This window comes from Limanda limanda, chromosome 9 (genome assembly GCF_963576545.1).
Source record: "Limanda limanda chromosome 9, fLimLim1.1, whole genome shotgun sequence".
Classification (NCBI taxonomy): Eukaryota; Metazoa; Chordata; class Actinopteri; order Pleuronectiformes; family Pleuronectidae; genus Limanda; species Limanda limanda.
The window spans coordinates 13866784-13894017 of NC_083644.1; the positions used below are offsets into that span (position 1 = coordinate 13866784).

Genomic DNA, 27234 nt, shown 5'->3' on the forward strand with positions numbered 1-27234 from the left:
CTTTGTCCAGATTCTTATTTTTTTTTCTTGGCCGTAAGTGAAAAAAGCCCACCTTGAAATAAGACAGGCTGACCCAAATTGAATTAAATCGATTTGGATTCTCTTGAGCCTGAGTTTTCCACAGTGTACACAGTATTATCCTCCATTTCCTGTGACAGTGTCATGAGCGGTATGCATTACTCAGCTCCTTGTAAAAAATAGAAAAAAAAAACTCCAGAGCTATGGTATTGATTCTTGCGCTTCAATAATTGAGCCGCCAATGCAGAACAATGACGTCCCATTGTTCCCATTTGTGTTTCGTTGAGAGAACATCTCCCTGAAGGTTTGGAGACGGAGGGGAAAACAATCACGGCCTGGGGAGGAAAAGAGCCAACAAGTGACATGTGCGCTGGGATCAACACAATGTGACCCACAAACCACGGGAACTAAATGCTGATTAAAACCTGGATATATATATTCAGGAGAAAACGGAGAAAAGAGAAAGGGGAGGAGAATGACAAAAATCCCCTTGATGGCTTCAACAGATTTGGTGTCTGTTCTGTTTGAAGTTGCTGGTGGTGCCGGGGTGTGATCTGCATGAGGCTCGAACGTGTTGTAATGTTCAGCTTGAGATGGAGCACGCTACGTCACTGAGAGCCAGAGGTGTCAAAAGTATTCACATTCATTACTCAAGTAGAAGTATAGATACTAGGGTTTAAAAATACTTTTGTAGAAGTTGAAGTATCAACTCAAGCTTTTTACTTAAGTAAAAGTGTAAAAGTACTGGTTTCAAAACTACTTAAAGTATAAAAGTAAAAGTAATGTAAGGGGAAAAAAAATTCCATTAAGGACAAACTCTTAACTATGACTATAATGTTATATTAAAATGTTATGTTGAAAAATGCGGGATGCACTAGGCTACCCGTTTGAACTGCAAATATGCCCATTGAAAATTATAAAATTTTATTACAATGCAAATACATATATTGTTGGAAGAGACCTTTGGACTCAACACTACCAATAATCAAACTTGACTATCTAGCAAGGTCGTGTTGCCTTTTTTTGTGTGTGTTTTTGAACGATGACAAACCGGAATGAAAACAAGCCAAAATTAAATAGGAGTAACGAGGCTATTTTTTAAATGTAAGGAGTAGAAAGTACAGATATTTGCGTGAAAATGTAAGAAGTAGAAGTAAAAAGTCGTCTGAAAAATAAATACTCCAGTAAAGTATAGATACCCAACATTTCTACTTAAGTAAGGTAACAAAGTATTTGTACTTCGTTACTTGACACCTCTGCTGAGAGCATCCCAGAGAGGTGCGGCAGGGCCATCTCTCCACACACAAACACACACACACACACACACACACACTACGAGAGTCCGTGCTACAGTGAGTGTGAGAGCTCTTTTTCGGTGTGCGACCCTTCTCCGTGACGTCCACATCAGCCAAAACATCCAAGTGGCTCTTCCAGGAGCAGACTGAGGGCACGTTCGGGTTCACCGACACATTAGGACGGCATCATTTAAGAGTGGCACTGAAGTGTGAAAGGAGTTGTGTTCTCAAGCCTTTCAAATGAGGCCATTTACATCTGCACTGTTGTTACACTTTTTTTTCGGTGGGCTACAGATATAAATATGTTAATGCGTGTTTACCCCCCATTCACCGCAAGGGCACGGGGGCACGAGTGCGGCCGGGGCGGGCAGTTGTGTGCGATGGCGAAGGGGGCTGAGCGGGAGGGGGAGGACTCAGTGAGGGAGGCAGGGGGGGAGAGATGGGGAGGAAAAAGATGGGAGGGAGGGAGAGGGTTGGCGTATACATTATTAACTACGACTTCATCACATGTTCCCAGTTTCTTGGGGACTTATTATTCCGAGGCGCTTTAATGAATAACAAGAAGAGAGGGCAGAGGGAGAGGAAGCGGGAAAAAAAGGGAGTGATTGATGAAGCGAGTGCAGACACCGCCACCAGCTGGCCCGCTCCAGTACTGCTCCACGGGCAGGAATACCAGGGGAGAATGTGCTGTTTGTAAAAATAGCCACAGAGGGCAACAACCTCTGCAGTGTCCCTGGCATTAGTATTTGACAAGGTCTGCGCCGGCCTGGCTGCATATAGATTGGGATTTGCTTTGTCAAGGATACTTGTCAAGCAGACGCATGACAGACAGATTTCACGAGCTCTGCGCAACTGCAAGGTTCGGACATCCAGGTGGGCCCCTACAGGCTCCCTGTGCGTGTTAGTGTGTGTGTGTGCGTGTGTGTGCGTGTGCGTTTTTGTGTGTGTGTGTGTGTCTGCAGCAGAGAGATGGCAAAGTACATCTGATTACGTGTTTGTGATCGCTAAAAGAAAATTGGAGGGTAAGAATCGCTGTATCCAAGGTGACCGCTGCCGTGTTTTCTCCCTACCTTCTGTCTCTTTCTTTCTTTCTTTCTTTCTTTCTTTCTCAGAGTGGACGAGGGCATTTACGATCACTTCTGTCCTACTTTCCACGAGTTTATCCTCTCACGTATGAGCAATGGACATGTCTGTGTAATTCCCTGCCATATTACTCACCGTCCATTACATATGCAGAAAAGGGAAAGTAAGGGGAGACAAAGTAAGAAGCGATAAGTGAAGACAGGCTAATTGCTAAAATGGTGTTTGCATGTTTCTCGCAGTCTTGGGCCGTTTGGAGAGATTGTGGCTTTTTACCTTTTAGTTTTGTCAGTTCGGTCCTGGTGATTGTTGGTGTGTGGTTAATCACTTTTGCATTTGTGGTTGCTGGACAGAAAGAGTTGGGACTGAGCAGCCTCCGCTCGCTGCAGGGCCTCCGACAGGAGAACAGCGGGAGAGGGGGCGAGCGAGCAGGTAGAAAGCGAGGACCTTCCGGGGAAAGAGGACAAAGAGGATGCGATATCGGAGGTAGTCAGCTCCGTTTACAGAGTGGCGAGATTCAGGTCTGTGAACTCCCTGCTGCTGCCTTTTATTTAGTCTCAGAGGGAAAAGTGCAGCATGTGCAGAGGGCCACTGTAGGGCAACGCACAGAGAAGAAAAGCTTTTACACTTTTACGGGATCCCTTCATCTGTCCAGCTGAGTCCCCAGACTTTTCTCTGCGCTTTTGAAACCCTGTCGCCTCCCGACTCCATACAAGTGGATATGAGGAGGCCTATGTACCACATGTTCACCTCCACACAGTCCAGAGCCAAGTGTTTCTCATCGATCGATCAATATAATAATCAGTAACTCAATACTGAAGTTTTAAGGAATTGGTTCATTTTTTATTGTACACCTCAACGTGATATCGGATGGATCTTCATTATTTGTCATACAATTTGATATGTATAGTATTACTATCTTACACATGTAGTTATAATATTTTTTCCTTGTACACAGGCAAAAAGGTTTTGCTTTAAATTATAAAACTAAGTTCTATGCTTTAAGTATTATTATAGTATATGATTTAAACATAAAAGTTTAAAATGTATTTATGCACTTATCCCAGATTACCAAGCAAGTGATACATAATCTGAAATTATTGTAAATATATTTAATATGAATAACAATAAAATTGAGGCTAAATTGATTCTGCAAATAGTTGACCACTCTGATAATATGGATTTAAATATTTTTTCAGTGTTAGGTGATATTAAACGTCATCTCTTAAGTAAAATAGTTTTCTGCATGAATGAATAAACCATGCAATATATCAGTTAGTTTAATCTTCAGGTCAGACTGAATTGAAATGGTGATACTCGATGCCAGAGAGGAACTCAAAACAGTAGGAATGTTTGCATTAACCGAAATGACAGGGTGCATTAGGAACGTTTCAGCGTGTTCTCAGTCATCGCTTCAGGTTTGATGCCACTCCAGATCAGAAGTGGCGTCGATGGCAGAACTTAGTGAAAGGTGACGTCTTGTCAGAAGTTGAATAGCAGCCGCTCTGTAATGGCTTTTAGACTTCGACAGTCAGTCTCCCCCAAATGACCACAGTCTGGCCTGCTCCTCATCATCTTTATTTTGTAACTCTAACCCCATCTGCAGCTGTTTTCACAGCCCTTTGATTTCTCCTTTTCTTCTCAACAATCAGGCCAACTGGTACTGTGTTGCACAAAAGGCTGCTACTTGTCCTCTCTGATGTGTGACAGCTTAACCGTTTCTCCGCTCGCTCCAAACCGTGCCCGGCAAACAAGCAGCAAAGTCCAAGGGATTCAGCTGGTGACTACCAACAGCCAGACTTCTTAGACTCAGCTAATCGTGTTTATTACACGGGGTCAGAGGTCACGCATCGCCTAATAACCTCAGCCGGGGCACGCCGCCGCGGCTAGCCGAGTGGGAAAGATGGAGGCAGACGAGAGCGGCTGTCGCACTTGTTTCCTCAGAAGAAGAAAGAAGAGTGGCTGCGGAGTTTGACTTTAAGAGTTTTGGGGATTGGGAGGGTCTACACCTGTAACCTGTCACTCAGAGCCTGTCAGCAGTGATCTCAGCCATTCATCATGTTTGTAAAATCATTTATCTTGATCCTCTCCAGGAGCAACTGGCTGCAGATGGGATCCGTCCCCGTCTCGTTCGGAGGCAGATCACATCCGCACCGAAATGTGAGATTCAAGTCTGTTGTCACGTTGGTAAAAACTTTCTTTTGTCCTGAGAGTTTAGCATACTGACTATAAGCTGTGACATAAATGTATCAATGAGTTCTCCGGGTGATAAAAAGCAGGAGTTGGTGTGTAGCCTTAAGACTGATTCATCTATAGTGTTGTCGTACAAGACTGGACAGAAAGTTCACACACGTACACAACAGGAAGGAGTGGGTTTGTACACCGGCTGCAGCAAAGGTAATCTCACAAGACTTTGGCGTTATTGCCTCTCTCAGCCCGATAATGATGTTAGGACTCAGGGCTGCTTCAGTTTGTGGTGCACCAGCTCTCCCCAGCCTCCCTCCATTTGGCTTTGGGGAAGGGGCTGATATTGGCCAGACTACGCTGAAGTTTCCCCTAACAGGTTAAACCTACTCTTTGTCTAGAAACACACACACACACACACACACACACACACACACACACACACACACATACACACACACACATAATGAAAATAAGCATGCACCCACACACACATGAACACAATGGGGTGCACAAGAAATACACTTTTCTTCACCCAGACATTTCTCAATGATATATTCTTTACATACAGGACCTTGTGCTTATAGGGAATTTTGAGGGGAAAAACAATTATGAGAATAAAGTTTTACTTTTAACAAAAATGAAGAATTTAAATGTGTCATGGTAGAGAGGTCCTGGGTTAAAATGAAGAATGTAGAGTAGTTATATTGTATTACAGATTTCACGAACAACAAGAGACGGTTTATATTGGCTCATCTGTATTATCATAATTGTGCAAAAAGACCGTCTCTACTGAAGAAAGAATCACATGGACTGGGAGGAGACTGTCTGCAGGGCTTTTGTTCTTTCTACAAGTTGTTCAAAGTGGTTCAATAGCTTCTCAAGAACCGAGATTTTGTATCTAAAAGGAGTAAAACTGCGGCAAGCACATTTTCTTCTTGCTTATTTCTTTTTCTTTTCTTTTTTCTCATGTTTTTTTTAACACTGCACAATTAAACCAATATATGTTTCGTGTCTCAGGACACTTTGATTTGTGTGGTTTGTAAAGACTGGTCCAGTGGCAGACTGCTGCTGGTTGAAGAGTTTTCAACATGAGCTCAGACTAAAAGGGGAGGAAATATGACACGTGTTATTTTTCATTGCTGTGATTGTTCTTTCTAGATGTTATAAATAAGAGTCATAAAAACCATTTTATATGCAGATAAAACCACCAGCAAAAGTAAGAATACTGTAATAATCTCTGATTGCAAATTAATACAAAGTAACACTGTGTGCAAGTACACAAGTTGTTGCGATTGTGTGCATTAGCTTCTCTGCACACCTCTGGGACGACTTCATCTCCAGCTTATAACTCAGAGTTTTGCCTTTGTCTTTTTAACAATGTTCCCTGCAGTTAACTTGTTAAGTACAAACATATTAACACTGATAGGAATGATGGTCGAAGAAACAAGACGCTGCTTGTATGAAACTTCAATTTCCAATAACATTGTGGAGTTTGTGGGGACAAAAGGGACAAAGGTGTTTCATTGTGGAACTGTTGCCAAACAACATAAAATAAATGATGCAATTACTTAAAAGCTACTACACATCCCTCTCCCAAATCACACAGCAGTGACCCTGTGTGTGTGTCTGTGTGTGTTTGTTTGTGGCCGCTCGTTCACAGCGTCTCCTCTGAATTTATCATGTCACATAAACTGATAGTTGCTGAACTCTTCTGGGGGCCTTTTTAAGAGCACTCTCACAGACACATACACACAAATGCTCACAAAAACATAAAAACCCCACACACCCAGCCCGGCTTTAGGGTTCAACAGTTCACATGGTCACCTTGTGAACTATCCTTCAACCTCTGTGAGACATCATTGGTCCCTCTACTCTCCAGAGCAAAGGGAGGACTTAAATGAAATAATAAATATCCACAGTATGGCTCCCACTTGCGCACCGGGCCACTCTGACCCCTCTCAGGACCTTCCAAACTAGGCAGGAAGAGCCGGCGAGGGCCAGGGAGCGGGAGGATGTAGTGGGGGGGGGGATGAGCGGCTCGCTGCTCAGGTGACCCAGGACATGCCTGGAAAAGGCTGGGGAGCATCTGATTGCTTCGGCGGGGGCTGGGCGGTCCAGCGATGGTCGACAGAATAACCGGAGCCTTGGCTGAACCGGGGTTAGCCAAGCTAGACCGGGCAGCTGGCAGACATCACAGGAAAAATATGTTTGTGTGCTCTGGACAAAGCAGGTCAGGAGAGCTGTGATCCAGGAGGGAAGAGAGAGCGATGGAAGAGGCCATGAAATAAAGAGATAAAACAGGAAAAATAAACTGTGGAAGAGAAAGGAAGAGCAGGGGGAGTACGATAGGAGCGATGTCTGCCACATGCACTTCCTGGTTTTTACACACACTTGTAAAACAAACTAATGTTCAGATACAAAAACAAAGATGTGATTTCAACAACTCTAGAGAAAATAAATCATGGCGCCGTCTCGGAGCGCCATTGTACCGATCTTCACGTCTTGTTGCATTATCACTCACTCAACCGCTTCTTTAAAAATATATTTAACAAATGATTTATGGCCACTCCGTTTTGATCCTCCTGTGTCCTTGATCCCAAACAGGACAGTGGAGGAGTGACGTCTCCTGGTCCAGATGCTGCGGTCTGTGAAAACACGGTGTGGGCGAGCCCCCTCTTTCTCAGGGCTCGGGTTCAGAGCTGTTATAACATGAGAGGACAGCGGGATTAGGTGAAAACCTACAGCTGTGGCCGCGTGTGTGTGTGTGTGAGAGGAGAGAGAGTGAGAGGATACAAAAGATTAAAGGATGGGTAGCAGATTGAAGGGTGAAAAGATTGTGTTTGACATTTGTATGCAAGGAGGCGCACGCGAATGTGCGTAGCCTCAAATGTGTGTGAGTGTACGTATGAAGGTTAGTCGTTGGCGAACACATGATGACTGTAATTGTACCGGGCAGGTTTCAGTCGTGAATTTGTGGAAGTGTGTGAATGTAAATCTGGATGTTGTGCTGCCAGGCACAGATGACCTTCACTGGGAAAATGTGAATATATGTTGATTTCCAAATCCACACACATACAATACAATACAATACGGTTCTTTGCTTTCCAACACGTCTCCCATAACCTTCACAGAACCGACATTACAGACCATATTCCCCCTCTTTATTTTGACACTTTAACTAAATAAGAATTGTTTTAAACCACACAAATGAGCCGACCTGTCACAACAGTCCGAATTTTGATACAAATCAAACTCGTGATATATGACGAATTTTGTCAAAATGCATTATTTTGACAACTGTGGGCTGCAAACTGAAAGTACCACTTGAGCCTGAGGGTGTGTATCTACATGCAGTTTGCACATGGGTTGGAACAATTACAAGAACATTTACAATGACTGTAGAAATCATGGCAGCAGCGTCACATCGACCACCACATCCTGAACCCAATCAAAGCCCAGCTGTTTGCCAAAACTCATGCCAGGAACCAAATATCCAACGATTTCACTCAGAGAGCCGAAATCAACCGATGTCAAAATCTAAACCTCTGCAGATTTTCTGCTACAAACTGAGGGAACACACCGCTCTTTTTCTCTCTCCTGGCAACATATTACTGTTTTATGAAAACATTTCCGATATTTAACTTGACATCACATTTGTGAGCGCTGATAAAAAACGGTTCCTCGCTTACTCACAGTTATCACAGTGTCTATTCTCTCACTGTATCTGTCTTTTCCTCTGTTTCTACCTACAAGAGGCATCCAGGGACAAGCTTCAGTGCAGCACACTTCTAAACAGCCTGTCTGTGGGGGGTTAGTTTGTTTTACTGTCCCAGCAGGAGGGCTGATGGGAGTCAACCGGGGTCAAGGCAGGCTCAGGCTGCATAGCAGTAGTTTGACAGAGGGGCGTAGCCTCTTCAGACCCCACAGATTGCCGTTTCAATAACGCGCCAAGCACCGCTCTCGGGGAGTTGGTATACCCTTTATAGAGGACAACTTTAATCAACCATGGTTGAGCTGTTTGTGTTATTGTTTTGAAAGAGTAGTAAGTCATTTCTTTTTTCCTCTGACTGTCAGTTTTTCATTTGGATGTGTGGGGAAAGGCAGTTGGCCATAAAACTTTCTTCAGCTTCACAACATTTATGGCGTCCACATGAGGGATGTGGAGAAACTTGGGCTCCGAATCTGATCAAGCTTGATTTCAGTATGAAGGTTAAATGGAAAATGTTCCTGATCCATATGAAAAATGTTAATATGGAGAAGAACATCAAGCAGCTCTGCACTTTTGCATAGATTAAGTAACTTCCACGTGTTTGGGGATGTATTGAGGCCATAGTTTTTTGCCGCCATTGTCGTCATCTTGCATGGTGATGTCCCGCCCCTGGAGGAATGCTTGAGATGAGTTTACAGGCATGGCGAACAGCTCTTGGCAGATGTGAGCAGCTGGGATCTGCAGAATGGCTACTTAAAGAGGCCTTACAGGTACGGTAATGAGCAGGTTTTTAAAATCCCCCCATCGACTCACTCCTAATCAGCCTTGGGGCTATTTTTACCAACCCCTACGGGCCCCTCGGGCTCATCCACTTTGAGTTGTTCTGTGAGGGCATGTTATTCTAACTGAAACAGACAGAGAAATACAGTGTCACAGCGCACACACTCATGCACGTGCCAATTTAGTACCCACACCCACAATCGCATGGAGACGCACATTTACATACGATATGAAGCCACAGGAAAGACGGTAGACACATGCTCTCACCGTGTCGGAGTGCCTGGAGGTTTGTGTGGGGGAGGGTTTCACTTCTGCCTGATGAGCAACGCTGGATTTAACTTTACAACAAATTCTACAACCTTCGTGAAACTGTTGGATTTTCACAAAATTTAATGCAAATTAGAGATGTTCCGATACTGATAACAGCAGAGGAAATGTCTCCAGTTCTGCCAAAAATGCAGGTTTAGGCATCTGCAAGTACAGGAATCTATGTGCCAATCTGATACCATGTCTTCAAAGTATAATTTTTCATCCAAATAAAAATGCAATATTCTTTTCCCATGTGCAAGCCTTTCATTTTGAGTGGTGGGACTAGTGTTGCCAATTACAACACCAGTAATATGTTATACAATAATGAGAGCAATTGTCACTATCAATCATGTCACTATTGACTGTAAGTAGCATACAGCTGTTGATGTACATTATATAAGTTGTTATTTTTTAATGCACTGGGATCAGATCAGTACTCAGTATTGGCATATACCCCAAGTCCAGGTATAGGGAAGGGAGAAATGGTATCTGAAAATATCAATCATAAGTGTGATATATGGCATTTAGATTTAGATTCAGAAATATTTTATGTTTCTCTTACAGAGCAGATGTGATTATATCTGGCGTCTGTTCAAGGTTTTGAAAGTCAAAGTGTTGTTCCTCTGTTGATTCAGTTAGGTGATGAAGTAGTAAATGTGCCACATAGATTCAAGGCGGCAACCTTGCACCAAAATGTTCCTCTTTCACATCTGGTTCAGGATCCTTGTTGCACGTCCTTCCCCATCATTACTGTAATGCCATCCATCTCATTAATGTGTGCAATGCCCAAATACCTCCAACTACAGACAGATCTAGTAGCTTATTTCCAATATTTTGTGCTTTAAAACATCTTCATATGCAGAGGTGTCATCAAAAGACTGATTTTACACCTGGTTGAGCGGGGGGGCCCTTGTTTCGGGGGCTTGGTTTTTTCACGTTCAGTTCCGACCCTTTGCTGCTGGTCTTCCACTCCCTCTCTTTCCCTTTCACGCTTAAAATGAGTCTAATAATTAAAGGTTCAATGACCCCAAAAAAGTCAAGGATCCATAAAATCCCCAATCCTCGTACATCTACACAATCACAGACGGCCAAAGTTTCAGATGGAGGCTCACGATACACAAACCTGTCCCTGATGTAGAGCTCCTCCCACTGGCTTCAGATTAGTTTGAGGTGTTGGAAGGCGTCACTACAGCCGGCTCTCAGGCCACAGCAAACTCCTGACTCCTGCAGAAACTCAACTTCTCAGACATTAGAATAATGGAAACTGATCATCAGAACATAAACTTGGTATTGAATTCTACCGCAGGATATTTTGTCTCTATTGTATGTTGAGAAATTGAGTAAGATATTTTTAAAAGGAAAGGTTTGGCATGGGAATTTACCGCAGGATTATGACTGTAAGTCTGGAGCCAGCGGCTCAGTAACAACACACAGTAAATATGTCTGACGGCACAATAAGAGACAGATGTAGGATACAAAAAACACATCAGACTAAAAAAAGATCAAGATTTTATTTTAGACTCAAGTTTGTCATGGATGTAATAAACGTCTTGGTGTAGCTTCTCAATGACCTCTAACGACTCTGACTTCAGCTTTCCAGCTTTTTCTGTCTGTTCCTCCCACTCCCCTCGTGTTTCCCAGCTTGACACCGTGGAAGGTCAGCAACATGCTCAGTACACGATGCTACATGTCAACACACACACACAAACACACTCACATACACAATATGGCACGTGCTCTTCCAGCTGGTGGAGAATCACGATCCCGTCACCTCGAGGGGAAAGCAGTGCGACGGTGCGTTGCCATGGCAGCAGCTAACATTTGGCCTGTCGGAGCTTTGTTAGGTTGTCAGAAGTTTCCTGGTGCCCGGCTTAGAGTGATCCGTCTCGGGATCTAGGTGATCTGAACTCACAGATGAAATATACGCAGGCGTGTGACTGACAACCAGAATCTTAAACATCACAGACCAAAGTGGGTTTTATACGCTCAGAGTCTGGTGCTGGCATCTTCATCAGGGTACGAGTTGTGCTTATTACTTGTGTATTGGCAGGTTTACTTTCCCCCCAACAATCTTTTGCTCCCCATCTGTCTCTCAGGCTGTCTGTCAGATAAAGCCAACTATTTGTGTCTGTGGTTTTCTCTGAGTCTTTTTTCTTTTCTTTCTCAAACAGCGGGAACTGCTGAGTTCATTTGATCATCGGTGAGGATAAAAAGAAAGAGGAGGATTGGAATTCATTATCCATCGGTGCATAGATATGAAGAGCGCGGTTCAGGGTTCAAGGCAGCTTTTTTCTTTTTTTGGCTTCCACCATCACTGGAGTTTCAAGCCCCTGAAAATCTCAGATGATCTGTAACATTTAAATCTGCGTGTGCACTTTGAAAATACAGCAATGCAAAGGAATGCTCATTTTAAAATCAAGCCGAACATTTTTTCCCTTTGCTCACTTTTTTCCTCCCTCATACGCATCTGCATTTGAAGTTCTGCTGTGCAGTGGAGATGTGGCCATTTGTGGTTTAGAGCTTCTGATGCAGCCTCTTCTGCAGACAGCGACTGGAGCTGTGCGATGTGACCAAAGACTCCAGATGGAGTTATCACACACCCAGATAGAGATGCATATCATTATTCATTAGCCATTACTTGTTTCCCAACGGGTAAATGTGGGCCATGTCTTTGCAGATGTAACTTTCAATGGCAGCCGTTATCTCCATCCAACCTTGTGATTCTGTGCCATACGGTGAGTCATCGGTCAAAACCTCTTGCAAAGTTCTGGGTTTGTTTTGAGGAATTCTCCAGCTGGCCACTGGCGAAATGCTTTTTATAGTCAGAAGTCGTTGACAGTGCTATTTGGCAAAGATGTAGCCAAAATATTTTGGATACGGGTGCTGCCATGTTGCACTTTTGACATAATTTAGAGGGATTGTTGTGTGGAGCAATGGTATCAAGCTCCCGCCAACACATCCGACCAATCCTCAGTCTCAGCTGTCAGTCGTGACATTTCAGTTTTTTTTTTAGCATCTAATCCTTATTAACTCATTAAAACCAATTTACTAGAAAATGGACATGTAAAAATGTATATATGGATATATAGATATAGATATATAGATAAAGTATAGATAATGCACAGAGCTCTATATTCGGACACCACTCGAGTTGTTCTCTCTGCACCGGTAAGTACTCCATTGTTGTTGCAGGAGTAAAACATCATATCACCGTCGGGCAGTCGGGCAGAAAATATTATTCTGAGTGTTTTATTCCACATTTATAAATGGAACATATTTAGTGTCTGCTACAACTCTCAGTTCTTTTCAATCAAGGCATTTCTGTTCGCCACTGCCTTCAGTTGAACCGCATCTGAGTCTTTCTCTTCATTTATTTTGATCAGACATTTTGTTTTCACATCAAACTGTTCTCTTACTCCTCTCTGTCTGCAGTTTTTTTTTCAATCTGCATGAGCACAATGTACGATGGTGTTCATGTTTACTGCTCAGTGATCGACCATCGGTTTTAAACTACTTTACATGACACATTGTTGGATTCAGTGAGTCCAAGAGGATATCAAAACGTCTAGTTAACATGCAGGCAGCAGTAGAGAAGGGCAGGACAATGTATATGGGATTGAGTCAAAAAATAAACTGTATTAGAATAACATGAAATATTATCTGATGTTAACGTGTCACAAGGGCAGTAGCAGGGTTGTGCGAGTATAAAATATTCAGTCTTGTACCAAACGGTCATTTTGAGCTTAATTACAAGTTGGAGTTTGTATGACTGTTCATTTAAAGGCTGAAAGATACCGTGTGTCCATTACAGCTGTAATTAACAGACCACTCCGCTCCATTGTTGCTGGCTGTTGATGTTATTTAAAAGAGCGGCTCAAATGTAATTAAACTGATAGGTGTACTGAGCGTCCTTGAAAGTGGAGATAAAATTGTATGAAAATACAGTTTAATTAATGCTTTAGCAGGACGCCATTAAAGACTTCTTATTATAAACAGCTTTTTCATTTGATGAATGTCTGTATATGTGTGTGTGTGGTCCAGCCACACTTTTTAAATTGCAGCATGGGTGTAAACAGTGTTTGGAGAAACATCCGGATGATTTAATGTATTTAACTGTATCAGTGACACACTATAGAAACTAGTCATGAATTAAAAATATAATCCGAAGTGGGCTCATGTTACTTAATAGAAAAACTGTAAAACATGCATCATTGTGATAAGAGCTACCTAAAATAATGGAAACCATCTTTGTGAAATGTTATTTACATAAATTTTGACTATTTAGTCGGTCAATGTCCTATCAACTTACATGGAGGAGGTGGGACAGTTTGGCTTCACCTTTGCGGAGCTTATCCTTATATTATTGTATAATATTCTAGAAATTTTGGTCTATAGCAATGCAGCATATTTTATGAATTGATCATATGTATTATGTTTAAATGTTTAAAATAAAAAGTATCTCGTTATTATTGATATCAAATTAAAAGTACAATATTTCTGACAGAGGTGTGGAGGACAAGAAGAAGTTAAAGTCTAATGAAGGAGAAATACTGTAATTGTATTTTAAGTAAATCTACAGAGTCCAATCTGAAATAGAATTCTTTGCTTTTGATTGACACTCGGCTGCTTCACATGGAGGATTTCTCCGAGGGTTTTTTTCGCCATTGTATTTAAGTCTTCGGTGTGCATGCTGGTTCACGGTGGTAATGTCAGCGGCAGTGTGACATCGCTTAAACAAGGCATCAGGATGAAGTCGTACAAGCTGTGAGAGGCAGTCACACCAGTAGTTGGAGGAGCCAATTATTTTCCAGGTTTAGAGTCTGTGAGAATGCTCGGCTAATTATTGAAAACCGAGCTTGTTCAGTCGCTGAAAAGCTGCAGATACTCCAGAACCATTTGCTCCCATTGAGTACCTGGGCTAATTAACGTCAGCCTCACATTTGAAAGAACATTTGTTATTTCAGTCATCCGTTTACACAAGCTGCTTTGACGCACAACCTCAACATCACTGGTATGTTGATCAGCAGCGACACGATTGTTCATGTTTTCTGTTTTGAGGGGAAACAGAACTTTCGGAAAACCTTGAGTGTTGACCTTGAGACATTTTGGATTGAACTCTGCCGGTCGTGAGCTGTGGGAGGGAAAACTTTCTGTGAGACACTCCGGTGTATTTACCAGACCAGACCTATTTGTCTTCACTGCACCAGAGAGGACCTGGACACCCGAAGGATCACCGGAGAGGTCATTAACACCAGTGACCTGTGTCCGGCTTATTGTCGCAGGATAATGGCCGGAACAAAATGGAACTGGGGAGCTATAACAGAGACAGACAGAAATGTGAAGTGGAGTCAAAAAAGATAAAAGCGATTGCAGACATGTGTGTGTGTGTGTGGGGGGGGGGGGGTTGCAGCTTCAGGAGGTTCTCAGGGTCACAGTTTTTTTAAAATTCCTCTTATTTTGAAAAAGATGAGGTCACGGCTACGGCTGTTTAAACCATCTGAGAGGGGTTTTCAAAATGGCTGCTGGCTCCAGAGACCGAGCTGTGGTTTCCATCGAGAGTTCCACAGCTTCCTGAGCTGGGGACAGATCGGCCTGAGCTCCGTCCCTGGGAACCATCAAGGTTAAGGTGCAGATTGGGAATGATTTGTCATTTCAGTAGTTGGCAGCCACGAGAGGGAAATGACCAGAGGTTGAACATTGGACCACATCTCAGCGACTGATTGGTATATTATATACCTGAAAGATCTTTATTGGGTTCATATTTTATATATCATCGCCTGCTGGAATGCTCTATGTTATGGTCATCTGTTGACATCTGAAATACTCTTCATCTCTCTTTTCTCACAGCAGCAGAGAAACGGTGGGAGATTTGGGAACAGACGGTGGATTGAGTGAGTGAAAGAGACAAAAATCACAGCAAACTATACTACACAAAATACTGACATTGAGTTCTTTGTCGTCCGTGGTCGGTTTCTACGATTTGCAATTTTCTGAAATGCAAATACAAGGTCACTATCCTCATTACACAAATGGAAAATCAAACACCTGACACAAAATGGAGATGGAAAATACAGAGGAGTGACACTGAGATGAGACTGAGCCGCGGAAAAAAAAAAAGCCTTCCCCCACAAAACAAATCTCCAAAAAAAGAGCAGGGCATGTGTAATTACAGGAGTGGGCAGCACGTCGAGAGCGTAGGCGTAACTTGGCATCGTCAAAGGCCGGGGAATGAGCGAGGGAAGAGGAGGATGATGTTGTCAAGATTATGAAGAGATCTGCGAGAGACGGAGCGAGGCCGAGGAGAGAGGGGACGCTAAGTGAATGATGGAGGCGGAAGAAGAGAGGGACAAACAAAGTGAAACAAAAGACTGAGGCAGACTTTGAGAAGGACTTTGAGGAAGACTTTACGGATGAGGAGTGGTTTGGCAGAGGCTCCCGTCAAACCAGCTGTTTCCCCGAGCACTGACGCTCAGCAGTAGACTAATAGGCAGAGTGAGTCAGTGGCTCCGTCTCCTGTCTCCCAGGCTGCCTGGAGGGGCTGTATTGATAATATCCCAGCCTGCGAAGCTCAATCCGTCCCCCGGGGCGCTCGGCAGCGAGTGGATGAAGAGTCCCCGGACGGTCTTTTGGCTCCACAGCTAGACACTGCAGCCGAGGAAGCGCTCCGAACACACCACCACAGTAGTAAGACAGGTACACGCATGCACGGACACACAAACCGACACACTGGCTGAACGCCTTCCCTGCACCTCATTTATTCTAATTTGGAGTCGCCCCTCCTGAACTCGCTGCAGAACGAGGGGCAGAGAGCAATGATCACAGAGGAGACGTACGAGGGAGAAGATGGAGAGAGATGGGGGAGAGGAAAAAGAGAGAGGAGAGAGATTGGCAGCCTGCGCCGAAGATCGTCCTCCGCTCTTCTCTCCCATCAGAAGTGCTAATCCAGCCGGCGGAGGTGCAGACCAGCGCTCACACCTGCCGTCTCCTCTCCATCTTGTTAGGGGGGGCCAGATGGGAGAGAAAGTGACTTCCTGCTGTAGCTCCACCACAGGGCTCGTTCCCTCACACTAATACCTTTACTGCTCGGCTCCATTTGTTATACACACTCAAGACACACACTCAGGGGGAGCCCCGGGCTGTGAATGATGGCCGTATGCAGAACTGTGCTCATCTATAACCCCCCTGTGGCTGGAACAAAGTACAGTCGGCTCCTTGAGTGTTGAAACCAAGGTTAACATTTGGAAGTGGTGCAGTGCAGTTTGATTCAGCTGCTCATGGTAGAAGAACCGAGTCGACGTGTCCATAAAGGTTACTGAAGTGGGTCTGTAGGTAGAAGGCCTCTGCCTCAAATGTCTACGCGTGAGACGAGTGCGTGTGAAATCTGTCGGAGGAGCAGAACCAGGAAGTGGCCGGCCGCTGTGAGATGTCATGTGGCCAATCTGAGGCCAGCAGCCGCCACTGGTCCCTGCATGGTGCCCCAGGTGCAAAAGTGTGTTAATATGTGGATGTGAAAGAGAGGAGAGCCGGAAAAGCTCAGCACAACCTCGTTCCCCTGATAAATAGAGGAAAAGGGAAAAACTAAGAGAGCTGATGGGAGGATCACAAGAGAGAACACTGGAGGAGTCGCTCCGAGGCAGAGACGCCGAAGCAACACAGGACTACCATTACATTTCAAACAGGACAAACCAGGGTATAAGGACTGTTTGATACACTGTGTGTGTGTGTGTGTGTTTGTGTGTGTGTGTGTGTGTGTGTGAGTGTGTGTGTACTTGTTTTCATCGAGCATACATTCACACTACAGATCTGCACAGGTTCGGGTATGGGGCGATAGAACATACTGTACATTACAGTGATAAAGAACTGTTAAGTACTTGATGTATCATTAATTATATGTAAAATAATTTATTTATATGCACATTTACTAATCAAGCATCAGTTTTAGCACTAGTCCACTAAAGAAAATGATTTTACTAAACCTCTGTCCCCTTGTAACATCACTGATGCTTCCCACAGCTTATTATAGCGGCTGATATAAATAAAACCTCCACTCACGATAGAACAACAATTTACTTTTCATTCATGCATTATAAACCTTAGGGAAGATTAGCCGGTGCAGAGGTCAGTTATTTAAAGAACACGCCCACTGTTTGGATCCTAATTTAGTGAGGACACTGATGAGATGTGTCAGCAAGTGTCTGAAGCAGCTTAGCAGGAGCCGTTCATTGATGGATCACATCACACTGACGTCACTTACAGTTCATAAATCAGAGCAGAGGTTGAATGAAGGAAAAGTCAACAGAGACTGTCAACCTGTTTCTTTAGGGAGAGATTTTACTATCTTATGTGTCGAATACAAATCGAATTTGTCGTCGGGATATTTCAACTAAGTCACATCTTAGTGAAACATATGACATTAAAGACTCTGAAAATGCAGATGTATTGCAGATAAACAGAAAGACATGTTATATAAATATATATATAAATAACCTGAGCCCGTGAGAGGAGGTGCATGACGACCATCCCGGGACCCCTGCTGAGACCAAACATGGTGTAAACGATGTGCCACAGATTATTGTTTGCAGCAGGTGTCATTGGCTGTGTCCCTTTGAGAATACCCAACAACAAACAAACACCCACATGTCAGGACGCAGAGGCAGGTGGGAGGCCTGCAAAACTAATAAAACACAGCAGTGAACATATGTGAACATGCTATACACATACAGTGCAGTGCATGCTGACATTACACACAAACACACACAAACACACACACACACACACAGCCGGGGCAGGTAGAGATACGTAATCCACACACACACACACACCTTTTCATACACGGGCTGTACACAAGCAATATTTATCTGATAAGAAAGGTCACTTTTGTCATTTGAAAGCACATAAACCAGTGCAGGCTTCACTTGTAAAGCCTCAGTAGAAAGGAGAAGGAGAACAGCCGTGCCTCTGGACACCCGCTCAGGCCGTCATAATTACAGAACAAATCACACTGCTCTTTTCCCTCCATTTCATTTCAAATAGTGGATTAAGTGCCACAAAAAGAGCCGAATTCTGAAGCCCAGCCATCTGTGTGTGTGTGTGTGTGTGTGTGTCTGTGTCTGTGTCTGTGTGTGCTCGTGCTTCCTTATCTCATCTGAACCATCCACCTCTCACACAGCTCCCGGTTGGTTTTTTACTCTCCAATCCAGAGAGGTCGGCTTAGGGCCTGAAACTGGGTCATCTGGGTGTTGGTTAAAGGGGGAGAAAAGGGTCCGGGATCTGGCTGCAAAGCCGCCTGGATCACGTACAGGTGGAGGATAAAGACACGGAGCAATCTGTGGGTTTGGGGACGAGGGGAGGGACGATTGGAAAGGTCGGGACAGAACAGTGCACCCCCGTTGCTGGGGGAGATATTTTTGGACAGCACGCCGGGGTCGCAGCGCCAGACTGTCAGCCTCTGCTCTGGTCTGTTTGCAAAGGGCCATGGAGGAGGCTGGAGAGCCTCAAGGTCACGCCCTGCACCTCCTCTGCTGACAGACCGAGGGACTGAGAGAGGGACGGATGGAGGAAGACAGGGTGGAGAGGTCAAAGGGACCTGCACACAATGCTACTCTTACAAGACTAAATAAAACTGGCTGACTTTAGCTGCTTTTCAGACATGCACTCTGCAGTTCCTCTGTAGTTTCCCAGGAGGAGGTGCAGTGTGTGAATGCAGATGTCCGAGTGAGACGCTCCACAGCTCCTGCAGACTTTTATAATGTCTATTTAAATCGTTGTGAGACCACAGCAGCAGAGTGGGTGTGTTAATGATGCTACTAACAAAAAGAAAAAGTAAACACACGTAGAGGATACTGACGGAGACGCAGAGAGAGTTTGTGGTGATAAGAGCCGACGCCGGTGTCTGTGTGATCTCTGCAGCGGAGTTAATACGTCGCTTCCTGCTTCTGTCTGCTGTACCCGGCTGCTCCCCCCCTCCCTCACCTGAATAAATAAAGGATTTGATGCTGTTGTAAACGTGTCTGTGCAGAGAAGCTCCCGCTGTGTTGTTTATGTGTGAAAGGTAAACTCGGGGAAAACTCCTTAGGCCATTCTTCCGGATTTTACCCGCAGGTCAAGATGGAGGAAGAAGGGCTGCTGGGTAAACACCGTCCTCTCTGAGGCCAGTGACAGGTCAGAGGTGTCACCTGTCTACAGAGGCCTCGGCTGTGAAATGTGATATCACTCCGAGGGCGACCCAGATAGCTTTGGAGCTGCTCGAGTAATGGATGTCAAGTGGACAGGAAGTTTTAAATCCCATTAGAGTTGTCGGCCCTTATAGTCAGTTCTTATAATTAGTTCTGCTTGATTGTATTTGTTCAAAAGCTCCAACCTCTACTCAAACTAAATTCATTGTTTACAGAGTCGTGCTCCGACATGTTGAAGTTCAGTCCATTGAAAAGCTGCTTGTTGGATCACAATATGAATATTTGCGTTTCTGCATCTCTTCAAAATGAGAATGTTTGGTTTTAAAAGGGCTACAAGGAAACTGCTGCATCTAGTCAAAGTTATAATAATTGTCTGATAATAATCTTAGTTTCTGCAGTAATTATCTTGACGATGCGTATTTCTCTAATGTTTTTCTAGTCACACCAACAGTCCAACAGTGATTATTGATAAAATCAGGTCGTTATGCCACAAAGTAGGTAAAGTTTGGGATTGTGAAAATACTTCCTAGACAAATTTCCATGATACTTGGTGGAGCCGTGGGTGATAGAACAAGAAATGACCCATTAAATATAAAAGACCTGGACAAAGGCAACGATCCCCAATTTTTCTTTAATTTATTTTAGCATTGCAAAATCAATTTCCTAGATTTTTTTTTCTTATCTCTTATCTTCACACAAACATTTGGTTCTGCGAAGTCCCCTTAAATTCAATCAAGCTGCTCCCAATTGCAAACACTAATAGATATCAGATTCCTAAATGTGCCTGATTTCTTTATCATCAAGATCAGTGATTGGCTCTCTGTGGTGACTGTCGGGCCTCGGCGGAGGTGTGGTCCCATTTTAGTTTTCTTGAGTTCTGGTCGCTGAATGGTTGAGATAAATACTGTATATCCAATCAGGGACATTTATTTACGATTGTCATATCCGCACCTTCTCTGCCCTCGTACAGTATCAGCTCCACTCTGACTAGCCCTCTCTTTAATGCACTCTTTCCTCTCTCTCTTCTTGGGTTTTCTTAACTCTGCATTAGGGCTGTCTGTGTTCAGAAGATCAGTAAAGAGCAATCTGCGACAAAAGTGCAGATTTGAAAACAGTCCACAGTGTAAAAACTGGGCTCCACTGATTTATGCAAGAAAACAAGACAACAGGAAGATGACCATGTGTTTGTTTAAACATTTTTATTGCTATGTAAAATTAAAAATCTCATTCCTCCAATGAAAAAAAGGTTCTACTCTTAAATAACACAAATGCAAAATCAGGCAAAAAATAAAAAAATATTTGGCATTGTGAAGTGAAAATTCAATTTGAGTAGATCTAGCAAAACAGATGTTATAAAACGTGCACTGTACTGTTTGGTACAGTCCAAACTACCACATTGAAAAGTTGAGTCAGCGATCATCTGATGGGGTCGTCACACTGAACCAAGTAAACTGCTAAACATACAACGCTTCTCCCTATCAACATTTAACACTGTATTAAACTGAGGTCCTACAGTAGTATCATGATATATTAACCTTAAATAAATAAAACTGAACACGTGAAGCAGATGTGCTTATTATTGGCACATCCAATGAGTTTCCCTGGTACTTGTACCGACGGTGCGATGGAGAAAAAAGGCTGCAGCTGCTCGTCCCAGGAGAATAAATCACCGCCAGCGCAACACGCTGCGTCTCAGCCGATGACCCGAGGCGTTCCACGTGCTGCACCATCTCTAACTGATGCAACACATCTCTATTATCCTTAACACATCCATAATCGAGACAAGAAATCTATAGGTGAAGTGTCTTCTTCTGAGAGCAGCCGATACAAAGACACGATGATTCATGACAAACACACGACTTCAAGAATGTTCCGAACGCAGCTCCTCCTGTTTCACCTCTACGCCCACGTGAGGGACTAAAATCTAGGCATGCAAACACGACTAAGATGTGCACCCACTTTCTCTTTCTGTGACAAACTAGAAAAGTGCATTAACTGGGTTAGGAACCGGACGCTCGCTGGCGCTTCGGTTTGGCTCCTGATGCTGTGGCGTCAAAGTCGGCTCGTTCTCTGAGAGGCAAAGAGGCGTGGCTCTTCTACGTCCACATTCTGAGCATTTTGTTGCTTAATAACAAATCTGCACCTACGATCGCACGTGTAAAACATGAGGCATAATCATTCAAAAGTGAAACAGTTTGAAATATCCGGGCACCACCTCTCTATTGTTACTCTGAAAAAACAAAAACATGGACATAAAGTGACTGTTATAACATTTCTAAACAGAGAGTCGCTGATATAGGTTATGAAATAAATTAAATTCTTACCACAGAAATAAGAGAAATGACTTTAGCCAGCAAAAATAAGGTTTTTGTTATTGTTTTTCTTTTTAAATCCACTTCCCAAACAAGGGATAGCTTGTGTTGAATCATTCCATTTTTTGCATTCTGCATCAGCATTCACTGCATTCATGGAATACCTTAGAAAATAAATAAGTACATAAATAAATAATCCTTGCATTGTTTAGTATCTGTGTTATTCTCGACTTTTACAGTACCATGACTTGTAACTGTACAGTGAATAGGTATATTACAGCCGTTACAATGAGGGCTAAAGGGAGGGGTCAGAGGGTACCGGTGGTCTGCTGGTCTGAGCAGGGCCAAACTAAACTAAACTGAACAAGGCCCCTTAAGAAAACCTCAGTCATTCAGCCTTTCCTTGGGTGATCTCCCACCAGGGGGCGTGGCTGAAGGGTGAGGCTCCCGTCCGGTGTCCAGAGCTGCCCAAAGATCCAGCTCCATGCCAGGATCGCTGAGATCGGAGTTTGGCTGGGTGAGAGTCAGGGGAAGGGGGGAGGGGAGGGGAGGGTTGAAGTCAAAAAGGCGAGGTGTCAGTAGCCAGGGTTGCCACGGTGACCTCAGAAGTGGCCCATCCTGGCGGCGAAGAGGCTGCGGGAGCGCGGCACGGCCGAGGAGAGGCGGCCAAAGCTGGACGAAGGCCACTTCATGATGAACTGGGAGGTCACTGGCAGCACGTACCTGGACAGGCAGACAGACAGGCAGACAGACAGGCAGACGGGCCAGAGCGAGGGACGCAGGGATTAGAGGGAAGGATGAACATAATGAGAGGATTAGATATGCAAAGGTTAAAATTTAGAGGTCAGGGCGCATTAGTGCTCGGGACTGGGACCAAATATTCCTCATATATTGACTCTGCCATTTATGGACTTCTCCATTTGCACATTTCAACTTCAATAAAGACCTGATGATGTCAAGATATTACGAGCTAACCTTTCCTCTGCCAATGAGAAAAAGAGGGAAAAAGAAGAAAAATGTAAAGATGAGGCTTAAACTGTGAGAGCCATATGATCTGCGGTGTTAACGAAGACAGTTATCTGATGGAAAAGACCAGAGGGGAATCTTCACCTTGTCAGAACAACAGATAAAAAACCCAAATATATTGAGTGTAGAATCATGTTTGACAGAAAGCATCAAACCTTTATATTTAAAGTGCTAGAAAGAGCAGATATTTGCAATGTATGATTATTGAAATGCAATGTACCAATTCATCAAATGCGATATGCATAGACATCCACCTACAGTGTTTAAATAGGTTGTCTGCAGTCTTCATGTATCGGCTCAAATTGTGGGCCTCGTGCTGACTAAACCAGTTTCACTCATTCATTCTTGGAATTCTCTACTAAATTGTTGGTATCAGGAACAGAAAATCCTCACCCATCATTCCGCGGCAAAGACGTCAGAACCTTTCTAAGACTTTTCTATGACACCTTCCACCGAGACAGAGCAGTGAGGCAGCTCCTGCTAACAGCGTTCCAGTACCTGAGAATGAGACCAGCGTCAGGATGAGAGAAGAGTCAGGACGGGTGGAGCCCTGATCCCATCGTCCATGCTTACTGGAAATGAGTCAGATATGGTTTGTCAGAGCAATGTCAGATGAGATGATCAAATCCTGGGGGAGGTTATGCAAACGGTTTGGGACGACTGTTCAGAAGACAATGAGACGGGAGGGGGGCAGTTTGAATTCTTCCCCACTGGCCAGTTGGAAGAATAACTCCCATTCCTTTGGGCTTTCGCAGCACACGTGTCATATTGTGGTATTAGACATAGCGTGACCTTAATGGCACATCTGCAGTGAGGATCTTTGACTAATAAAAACTACATTTAATACTCGTTTAGTTAAACAAGTACAGTGGTCACAAGAAATAGTCCCTGTGGAAGTCCTTAAGATCTGACAATCTAATCAAAAGAGAGTCACTGGGGCAGAGGATTACTGGGTGAAGAAATAATAGCGTCTTTAAAGCTGCTGCTTTTACTCTGACAGCTCTCTCTTTTTTTTGTGTGTGGAATAGCTCTTGGACAAATTAGCCGAGCGGCTTCTTCTTCTTCTAAAGTCGACCGGAAGGGGGTGGGGGTGGGGGGAGGGGGGTGTCGCTGAGGGGCCTCCACTTCAACACAGTCCCAGACCCCGAGAGAGTGACTGGAGATTCAAATTAAATTCATTTAGTCCGACGAGAGTGTCCTTGAGACGGCTTCAAGTGGGCCACAGGTAGCCCTCCAGCACATCTTCTGCATCTGAGACACCGGACGTGTGGGAGCGAGAGCTCAGTCCAGCACTTCTTCTAAAACTCCTCCATTCAAACCCCAGAGAGAGAGGTGGACAGGATCTGTTTTTTTGCTTTCAGCTTTTTCAGATCTGCTTCTGTCAGGAGGCTCAAAGTGCACTTCTAAAAGAGACACTTAGTGATTTTGTGCCATTATTTTCTGTCACACTTCATTTCTTAATGTTCCTCGTCCGCCCGCTCGGCACCGCTTGCTCCATCGCCGCCCCCCCCCCCCCCCCCCCCCGCTGTGAGAGTCACTGTGTCTGTAGGGATCCTGTCCCCGGGTCTGTGGTATCTCTGCTTTCTCTCCTCCGATTCCCAGAAGGTTTGCACTGCAACACCTCGAGCCCAAGCATGGAAATAATAGTCCAAAAAAAACAACCCATAAGAAAAATCAAATATTGACCATTCATGGGGGGAGGGGGCGGGTGTGTGTTCTTGTGAGCTCCTCTGCTATTCACTTTGTGGGGGCTTCTCATGTCCATGCGGCCGCTTACTCTGCAGGCTATATTTAATTGGAGCCTCATTCTGCATCTTCCAGGTTCGTCCTCCTTTTGATCATAAAGAAGTGTCTTGGCAAAAAGGTGCATGCTTGGAAGCCACTGGGGGGGGGGGCTTGTTCATGCACTCTGTGCTTTGCTCAAAATCCGTCAGTTGACAGGAAGACAGAAGTGATACACCACTGCTCTCGGTCTGTACATGCAACGCCACGACCGAAGCACTGACAGGCCTCGCACGCCACCGCTAAGTCCTCCGCTGAGATGCAAACTGCCACAGCGAATTAAGACGAGGGCAGACGGGATGAAACACCATGACTGAGGATGGAGAGGAGACATGGTAGCTGAGGCAATCACAGGCCAAGAGGTACAAGGAGGCTTGGAGGTTATCTGCAGCCCACATTCGGCTCAACACCCCAATTAACCCTAATTACCGTCACACTTTTCAACCAGATGAAAGTTAATAAAATCTGAAACTTTTGTCATCGTGGGGAAATTGTATTTGGGTAGTGACAGTAATTCGAGGCTTAACAGGAAAGTCATTAGCGGAGCGATTTGGCTTCTTCCTCTCATCTGCCCACACAGACTGAAGGACCTGGCCGGGACCCACGAGGCTGTTGACACACCTGATCAGGCCACTTCACACAGGAAGGAGGCTCCAACGAGAGCGGGCAGGTGTGGTCAACAATGGGAGACCCCCGAAGACCTTCGCTAACAGACCCACTTTGATGTGTGCAAGGGGCTGACAAGAGCTGTGTGAGTGAGTGTGAGTGTGTGTGTGTGTGTGTGGTTTGTATGTGCGTTCATGCAGGAGAGACAAGAGACATTTACCTGAATATATGATCTATGATTTCAATGTGAGATATGGTTTAGTCAGACCACAGTGGAGGGGAAAAAAACTGGCTTCCATCCAAGCATTTTTTGGTGCATTATCTTGTATTGAATTGCAGAAGCTTAATGGAAATGGGGAAATTTGATTAAAAAAATCCTAAATCTCCTTATTTTCTGCAAAAGTACTAATAGCCTATAAGAAAATGTTCATCGATATCGGAGTCCCAGCGCAAACCCTGGTGTCAGGCATGGTGGTCGGTCAATTCCTGATATTTCTCTGACTTTCATTTAACTCGGTCAAGATGTGTTATGATGTCACAGAGGTTCCAGTGCTGTTAGAACAATTCCCCTAGAGGAGGGAAGACTTTCTTTTTTAAGGAATAAGGAATTTGTTTGTATTCCATCTTTTACTTTGAAAGAGTCAGGATCTCTTTCACAACCACTTTGGACAACTGGAAAACAAAAGTGGACTTTAATTGGACATGCGAGTTTGACGTTTGAACACAGCTCCGGAAAAAATAGTTTGAGGTGGGTCAAGTTTGAGTCACTGAGGAGAGACGAATGATCGTTGTGTAACAGTCACATGCAAGCACGCACACACAGTCGCACTTGCACACTTGGCTCTCTTACATTAAGCTTATGCATCGATGAGAAAAATAATCCTAATTGCTTCTGAGCTATCTGGAGTGGCGGCGGGTCGCGACTGCTCCGTGCATGCCTGATGGAGCGATGGGATCGGCTTTGTGTTGTGAAGCTGCAAACGACACGATGCAAGCCGAGCCACTTTCTCTCTTCTCGGGACAAGAAGAGAGCCGTGTTTGGGTCGATCGTGGCACTGGTGACGCCGTGCAGGTGAGACGCTAACGTTTCGAGCGAGGACATTCGTCGTGAAAATGCAGCCGGGGGTGAGATTCTCTGGATAGAAGCAGCGGGTGAAAGGTGCAGATTAGCGTGTGGCAGCGGTGGTGATGTGCAGCAAGCTGGCCGGATGGTTGCAGTGCCGACAAACAGTGATCCAAACAGTCTCAACATGCTTCCGTCTCCTGTCTCTTTCCTTTCAGATGCACCTTTTATAGATTTGGGCGACAAATAATTACTATAATTTGAAGTATATATATATTAGGGCTGGGCAAGTTAACTCGTTTTAATCGAGTTAACTCAAGTGATGAGTTAACTCGATTGTTTATCCGCCAATTATTTTCTTTTTTCCTGTTCTGCAGCAGTCAGCAACAGACTTTCACAAAATAAAAGCCTGACTTTCACAATAAAACAATAAATAATCAAACCTGAGTTAATGCGAGATAAAATAATTAATCGAGTTAACTCATCACTTGAGTTAACTCGATTAAAACGAGTTAACTTGCCCAGCCCTAATATATACATATATATGTTCTCAAGCCAAATAGTACTTATTGGAATGCTAGTGGGGGAAAGGAGAGGAGGTCATGCTAGACTGTTTGTAAGCAACCATCGCTGGGCAGGTGGGACCAGGCCTTTGTTACAGCTGTGAGGTGGAGGAGCAGCAGCTGAAAGCGGTGGATAAGGGAAGGTGCTGGAAGATGGGGAGGGGGGGGGGGGGCTTAGCAGAACTAAACCAAGCTGAGACCTGCGTTGAGGGGCGAAGAGACGGAGGAAGAGGAGGAAGAAGAAGCGGCAGCGACAGCAGCAGGGGTGGAGCCATGGGTAGAGGCTGGTCCGGCAGCAAATGCCAAGCTTTTTTACACAGACATATATA

General features: G+C 44.3%; 1 protein-coding gene across 1 annotated transcript in view; it reads right to left on the reverse strand.

The window, feature by feature from the left end:
• Positions 1-22467: 22467 nt before the first annotated feature.
• Positions 22468-27234, reverse strand: part of ttll7 (tubulin tyrosine ligase-like family, member 7) — a 62683-nt gene continuing 57916 nt past the window's right edge. Inside the window, exons 20-22 of the mRNA XM_061078623.1 lie at positions 27106-27212; positions 23314-23389; positions 22468-22588 (exon numbers count right to left, since the gene is read on the reverse strand). Of these exons, the coding sequence (XP_060934606.1) occupies positions 22468-22588; positions 23314-23389; positions 27106-27212 (304 nt within the window). The remainder of the gene's footprint in view (positions 22589-23313; positions 23390-27105; positions 27213-27234) is intronic.